General features: G+C 43.1%; 1 protein-coding gene across 1 annotated transcript; it reads left to right on the top strand.

The window, feature by feature from the left end:
• Positions 1-266: 266 nt before the first annotated feature.
• Positions 267-7,266, top strand: KRT9 (keratin 9). The gene is made up of 8 exons (XM_074261490.1): positions 267-953; positions 2,161-2,243; positions 2,828-2,984; positions 3,346-3,507; positions 5,020-5,145; positions 5,383-5,606; positions 6,101-6,513; positions 6,963-7,266. The coding sequence occupies exons 1-7, from the start codon at positions 267-269 to the stop codon at positions 6,489-6,491; spliced, it is 1,830 nt and encodes a 609-aa protein (XP_074117591.1). The 3' UTR covers positions 6,492-6,513; positions 6,963-7,266.
• Positions 7,267-7,559: the final 293 nt, after the last annotated feature.

The raw sequence follows: 7,559 nt of genomic DNA, 5'->3' as shown, positions 1-7,559 counted from the left end.
CAATGGAATAGAGTAGGTTAAGCCAGGGGCCTGGGCTGACACAGGACGCTCTGCCTGGGGCTCCAGCCGGCTCCCCTATCCCAAACTTATTTTGCTGTGCTTGAATGTTTTTGGCAGGGACAGGGAGGCAGACTTGGGAAGGGGAAACACCCTGCTGGTGCCACCTACTATCGATGGTATAAATAAAAAGCCAGGGGACCGCAGCTTTGTACTTTCCATTCTGGAAGCAGATCCAGAAGCATTCCACAAGCTTAGTGGCAGGCATCATGAGCTGTAGACAAAGTTCATCCCACTCCTTTCAATCCCGCAGCGGTGGGGGAGGAGGAAGCATGAGAGGTTCTAGAGGGGGAAGCTACAGCATGCGGTCTTCTTCAAGCCGATATGGATCCTCTGGGATGGGAGGAGGACGATTTTCTTCAGGCAGCAATTATGGCAGTGGTGGGGGGTCCTGTGGCATGCGGAGTGGAAGCAGCTCCAGTTTTGGGGGTGGCTACGGTGGTGGTGGTATGGGGGCCTCCATCTATGGAAGTCACTCAAGTAGTGGCTATGGTATGTCCAAGGGCTATGGTGGTAGTTCTGGGAGCTTTAGCAGTGGCTCTTATGGAGGCTTTAGTGGCGGTATGGGGAGCAGTAGCACAGGGGGTTTTGGAGGTGGCATGGGGGGTTTTGGTGGTGGCCAAGGGGGCTTTGGAGGTGGTATGGGGAGCAGTGGCATGGGGGGCTATGGTGGTGGCGCAGGAGGAGGTGATGGTCTCTTGAATGGTGGAGAGAAGGTTACTATGCAAAACCTCAATGATCGACTGGCTTCCTACCTGGACAAGGTGCGTTCCTTGGAGGATAGCAATGCTGACCTGGAGGCTAAGATTCGGAATTGGTATGACACCCATGGTCCTCAGTCAATCTCAAAGGACTATTCTCACTTCTATGACACCATCAATGATCTGAAGGACCAGGTGAGTGGGAAATGATGCCTCCTTTTCTTTGCACTCACAGGTATCACTTTGAGATAAGGAGACTAACAACTACAGAGGTGAAGGTCCCAGTAGGTAGCTGTCATAGTAGTTCTCTGAAAAGATGGTCACTAGATGGACAAAGGACAAGTTGAGCATTGTTCTTTCGGAAAGTATAAAGGAAAGGTAGAATTTTTAAGAGACCTTTATAGGTCTGTTGCTTATTAATTAATCAAGAAGCATTTACTCAGCATTTACTGTGTCATTCTTTGTTAGAAATGCAGAAAAAGGAGAAAACTATCTTCTCCTCAAGGAGTTTGCATTCTTTTGGAGGAGTACATAAATTCATGCAAAATCTATTACAAAGTTACAAGAGAAATTTTGGAGGTGAAGGGACTAGCATAGCAGCTCAGAATAGCAGGAAGAACTTTATGTTGAAGATGATGCTTGAATGGAGTTCTGAAGGAAAATATGAGGTAGAGGCCAGGGTATGCATTCCGGGTGGGAGAGAGAGCAAATGCAAAGTGCAGAAGTAGGAAGGAGAGTGTAATGTCTCCTGGGACCTCAGTTTATATATAAGAAAGGGGGGTTGGACCATTCAGGTGTAGATCATGGCTTTATCACTCTTCTTCAAACCTGACACATAGGAGAAGGCTCCATGGCTTGACAATGACCATATTTACCATTGCCAGGAAGCTAATCTATCAGAAAACTTGAATTTTTTTCAGAAACAAACCAGAGTTTATCCTTTCATTCCACCTCCCTCATTTCCATGTAACAGAACAGAGAAGCCCACTGATGAATTTGGTGGACTTACAGGTGTGATCCAAGGAAGGCTGTACAAGCAGACTTGGGGCCTATAGCTTAGTAGCTAGGTATGAAAATATTCCATTCACATGGATTTTAGAAGGATCTTTCTCTCCTTTAAGGGGTTAGCAGATCCAGACCTATACATGGCTCTTTTAATGTTGAGGGGCAACACTGGAGCAGGTACAGATAAGAGACAAAAGCCAGGAAGCTAGTGGTATTGATTACTCTGAGCTTTTCCTGTGAAGGCACTAGAAGGACTCCAGGATATTGGACTCTCTTGATTAATTGTAGACCAGAGGTCTACAGTTCTGCTAGGGTTCTTATTCCTTCCCAGCAGTGGGATATAATGGGGGAGAGGAGGAAGGAAGGACCTTTAACGTTCTCCCCTTCTCTTTCTCAGATTCAGAATGAGATATTAGACAACAACAAAGTCATCCTGGATTTGGACAACACCCGCATGACACTTGATGACTTCAGGATGAAGTGAGATTCTTTTTCACCTCTCTCTGAAATGGGGGAATTTGATGGGTAATAGATAAAGTGTTGGATTTGGAGCCAAGAAGACCCGAGTTAAAATCCAATTTCACTTATTAACCATATGACCCTGGACAAGCCATTTAACTGATTTTAGCCTTAGTTTCCTCATTTGTAAAATGGTGAATAATAATAGCACTTACTTTGTTATTGTAAGGATCAAATGAGATAACATATGTTAAGTGTTTTGTAAAGCCTAAAGGATTGCATAAGTACTTGCTTTTCTCCCTCTTTCTTTTCCTCTTCCCTTTTCTTTTATTCTTCTTCCTCCTCCTTATCCTCCTCCTCTTTCTCTTCTTCTTTCTCCCTTTCCCTTCTTTATGTGCCTCTCAATATGATCTTTTTTCTTCTAGGATTTTTATTTAAAGGTTAAAAAAAGCAGAGATGATTCTAGAAAGGGAAGGCCATCAAGAAGCAGGAATCTCCTCTTTCCATAGGATCTCCCACTCTTGGAAGTGGAGGTCTCTGTCCTTTTTGCTCCACTTTTACCTACTTGAGCCCTGTTTTGCTCACCTTCCCTACCTGTACTATAGGTATGAGATGGAGATGAACCTAAGACAAGAAGTGGAAGCAGATTGTAATGGATTGCGCTCTGTACTAGATGATCTGACTTTGCAAAAGGCTGACCTTGAGATGCAATATGAGACTCTACAGGATGAAATGCAATCCCTCAAGAAGAACCATGAAGAGGTAGGCTCTCTAGCTCCCAGAAGCATGATGAGCTAAGCAAGCAGGATTTATGAGAAAGGGGAAAGAGTAGGAGAACATGAAGACTGACCCAGGAAGGACTCAATAATCTCAAAACCAAGGAGTTTCAGTATCTTTCTTCCCTTAGGTATAGCTTTCAAACAAAGTGGGTGGAGAAAGCAGCCTTCAGTCTGACATCTGCCCTAGCTAACATGGCTGAACATTGGCTCTCCAGTTCTATGATATTCTCTGTTGATAATTAGTAAAAATGGGGAGAGTAAAAGGAGCAAGAAAGGCAATTAGTGTTTCTCTGTCCTTTTCAAACTACCCAACCTAATTTTTGACCTTTCTTCTTTCCTTACAGGAGATGAATGGATTAACTGGGCAGAACAGTGGCGATGTCAGTGTGGAGATGAATGCTACTCCTGGTGTGGATCTGACCCAGACCCTGAATGAAATGCGTGAAAAATATGAGGATCTTGTATCTAAGAACCGCAAAGATATTGAGAGTCGGTTTGAGTCCCAGGTGAGTGATTCATGATGCTGGAATGTCAAACCTAGGCTGAGAAAGTTGGACAAAACTGTGCTTGGGCATTTTTGAAGTGACCTGGGTAGGATTTTACCCTTAGTTTCCTCTTTTGTAAAATGGGGATAATAGTAGCACTTACCTCTCAGAGTTGTGAGGTTCAAATGAGACAACATATGCAAAACTTAAAGGATTCTATAAGTGCTAGCTCCTCCTCCTCTTCTTTTTTCTCCTCATCTTCCTCCTTTTCTTCTTCCTCCTTCTCCTCCCTCTCCCTTGCCCTTCTTTATGTGCCTCCCACCATGACTTTTTTTTCTGCATTTTAAAAACTTTTATTTTTATTTATTTTTTTGTTTTTTCCTGTGAAATTAAAAAAAATTAAAATGGTTTTTATTTACCAGATATATGCATGGGTAATTTTACAGCATTGACAATTGCCAAACCTTTTGTTCTAATTTTTCCCCTCCCCCCCCAGATGGCAGGTTGACCAATACATGTTAAATATGTTAAAGTATAAATTAAATATAATATATGTATATATATCCAAACAGTTGTTTTGCTGTACAAAAATAATCTGGCTTTGAAATAGTGTACAATTACCCTGTGAAAGACATAAAAAATGCAGGCAGACAAAAATTGTTTTTTTTTTTTTTTTAAAGGGAAGCTAGTCTTTCCCTCATTTTCATTTAGGGCATACTCCAGAGGCTATTTGGTAACAGTGTGGGGAATTTCCAATTTCTGATTTCAATGGTGTAGGGATTCCCTTGATCGGAAACTATATCAAGAACACAGGCAGCTCTTTTGTAACTTACAAAGAGCAAGCATGACTTGCAATCAGAAAGATCTGAGTTTGTATCTTGTTTCTGACACTCATTAATTTAATTATTAATTGTTAGCTTAATTAACACTTGATGCTTAATCACTTAACCTCTCTCAGCTTCAGTTTGTTGGGACTGTTGGAATAATAATGCATATTATCCTTATTTGTAAAATGGGAATAACAATAATAGTAGCCCTTAATTCATAGGATTATTTTGAGGATCAAATGACATTAATGTATATAAAGTGCTTTGGGAAGAAAGTGCTCTACAAGATTTTCCATAAGCCTTAGTGCTATCTTAAGCTTTATTAGTTTAAAACTGCACGGAAATATTTAGGATGCCTTACATAAATTATTATTATTATTATTGTCTTAAGACTTTCCTGCATAGTGACTTGCTCAGGACAATGCAGCCAGTCATATGTGTCAAGGAGAAACTTATACCCAGGTCTTCTTGATTCCAAGGATGGCTAGCTCTCCTTTCCCCTTCTATACTATGCTTCCTCCTGTAGAATTTCAGATACTTTAATTGGGAAACAGAGCTCAGAAGAGATGCTCCCTCCTTCTCTTCCTTCAGTGGCTTCCCAGTCTGGCCTTAGCTCTAGCAATGGATACTTTAGCCCTTGGCCCAATCCTGGACTTGAAGTCAGTGACTGAAAAGTCTGATTTCCATTAAACTTTGGATTTTACAGATGACTCAAATAAGCCAGGAAGTGACAACCAGCAGCCATCAGATAGAAAGCAGCAACAAAGAATTGACTGAAGCCCGACACAACTTCCAAAGCCTGGAGATAGAATTACAGTCCCAACTCAGCATGGTAGGTGGTTTTAAACCTAATCCTAAGAGAACTTGGGAAGGAGGGATGACCAATCCCTAGATATCAGGGGAGGTGCCTAAGAACATTCATCTTCAAACCAGCTGCAAACGGTGCCTTTGGCTCTTGTTATTTTGTCCTGAGATCCCAATGGGTGCTGCCCTGACCTTCCATTAATCCCTCTACCCTCCTACCTACTTCCCTTCCCACTGATGTTCAGGGTTCCTTTCCATTTTCTAGAAATCTGCCCTGGAAAAGACTCTGGAGGATATAAAGGGGCAGTACTGTAGCCAGCTAGCCCAGATCCAGGCCCAGATCAGCGAAATGGAAGCCCAGCTGAGTGAGATCCGAGGAGAGATAGAATGTCAGAACCAGGAATACAGTAATCTGCTGGATGTCAAGACACGACTAGAGAAAGAAATTGCTACCTACCAGGATCTACTGGAGGAAGGGCAGCAAGATTTGTATGTGGTTCAGAACAAATTCCATTTCTTTACTCCTCTCTCCCTTACCATCCCTAAGAAAGGAAGACCCTCAGGATACCAGGTGGCTAGAAAGAATAAAGTGTTAGGGGTTTGCTCCTGTCCTTCAAGACTCATTGTTCCTGGTCAGATGGGATCTCTGGGGAGAAAGGACATAACACTGGGAGAGGAGACCATAGTTTGAAAGATTTCATGGCCTTTAGCATTAGAAGAAAACTTAAGAGATCTTAGTGTGTGTTTTTCATCTGAGAGGAGTCTCCTCTAACTGGTCCCAATTTATGACTCCTTTCCATCCATATGAGAAGAACTGACCATTGAATAGACTTCAACCCTAGTTACTATGATGCTAAAACCAAGAAACTTGTAAGTAGGGAGAATCATTGGGGCTCATGGACCATGCCATGCATAGCTCTAGCTCTCTCCTACAGAAAGGTCTCATTCATAAACTCATCAGTATTTTCTCTTTTTCTCTTTAGTGACTCAGGTTCTGGATCTGGAAAAAGGAGACAAGGAGGCAGAGGAGGCAGAGGGGGCAGTGGAGGCAGAGGGGGCAGTGGTTATGGCGGTGGAAGTGGAAGCGGAGGTGGATATGGTGGTGGAAGTGGAAGCGGAGGCAGTGGAGGTGGATATGGTGGTGGAAGTGGAAGCGGAAGCAGTGGAGGTGGATATGGTGGCGAGAGTGGCAGTGGAGGAAGAGGTGGCAGTGGGTATGGTGGAGGAAGCGGAAGTGGAAGTGGAAGTAAAGGTGGCAGCAGTGGTGGAAGCGGAGGTGGATATGGTGGCGAGAGTGGCAGCGGAAGCAGAGGTGGTAGCGGCTCTGGAGGTGTCAAGTCCTCCCAATCTGGCTCTTCCATTTTCCAATCATAGACTGGCAGTGATGATTCATAAGGTAAGAATGGTTACCAGAATTAAAAGGACTTAAAAAAAAAAAAAAAGGTTTGTGCAATTCCTAGTTAGTTGGACAGGGGTAAAGTGGTCCCTTTGCTAACCTCCATGCATCCTATTTCTGAAAGTCTCCTGGCCAATCATTCTGCCCTTTCTGTGCTTAGACAAGTGACTCCATCTCTCTAGGACTCATTTGTAAAATGATACTTGGGCCAAATTATCTCCAAGATCCTTTCTGATTCTAAATATTAGATCTCCTGGTGAGCTTTCTTGCTGCCTACCAGCCTTTTGTGAATCTCTTTGCCTCTTCCAAACTTCTCCTGGTCATCTTCCTTCCCTCCTCTGAAGTCCCTTACCCTCCCACTGCCCCTATAGCCACTTGTTGGGTCCTGGAAGAACCCAGAACAATCCTCCCCTCCTCCCTTAAACCATTTTCTTTCTATCCTTTTCCAGGGTCCCAGAAGAGATATTAAACTCCTTGAGAAATTTCTCATTTACCTCCATTTGAGCTACTTCTGGGCAGTCCCTGGAGGAGGTAATAGCTTTCCATTTGGAATTCAGGACCAGCTGACAATACTGAGAACATTGGGAATTGTATCCTGTGGTGGCTGAGGATTCCCACAGAGGGATTCTTGTCTGCCTGTCTGCCTCCTCCATTGTTTACCCTGGACTCCCCTTGACCCACATTTCTGTGCAGAATTGTGAGATGTCTTACTCCCTGCCCAACCTTTGTTTCCTAATAAAGCTTTCTATTGCAAACCAGAACTTGGCTTCTGAGCACTTTGTTGGAATCCATAACCCTATTCATTGGATGATGATCCTTAGAAAGATAGAAAAGAGCAAAAATTGAGAAAAGAGAAAGGCAGTAGCTAGAACCAGACACTTCAAGGCTAAACACAATTATTCCTAGCTCATAGTAAACTTAAGGAGATAGGGGTACTATACTTTGTGGGAATGGGTTCCTTACATTGCTTTGATTCATCAGGCAGATGGACTGAAGGTACCTAGCCCATGAAGGAGGATGAGATGACTTTATCAAAAGTTACCAGA

The sequence above is a fragment of the Sminthopsis crassicaudata genome, chromosome 4 (assembly GCF_048593235.1).
Source record: "Sminthopsis crassicaudata isolate SCR6 chromosome 4, ASM4859323v1, whole genome shotgun sequence".
Taxonomy (NCBI): Eukaryota; Metazoa; Chordata; class Mammalia; order Dasyuromorphia; family Dasyuridae; genus Sminthopsis; species Sminthopsis crassicaudata.
Note: the sequence above shows the minus strand (reverse complement) of the source record. Positions and strands in the feature narration are given on the sequence as shown.

Excerpts from the sequence above, each read along its gene's own strand:
- KRT9 (XM_074261490.1), top strand. The coding sequence starts at position 267 with ATGAGCTGTAGACAAAGTTCATCCCACTCCTTTCAATCCCGCAGCGGT. Across the intron at positions 954-2,160 it reads TCAATGATCTGAAGGACCAG|ATTCAGAATGAGATATTAGA; the intron begins GTGAGTGGGAAA and ends TCTCTTTCTCAG. Across the intron at positions 5,146-5,382 it reads TACAGTCCCAACTCAGCATG|AAATCTGCCCTGGAAAAGAC; the intron begins GTAGGTGGTTTT and ends TCCATTTTCTAG.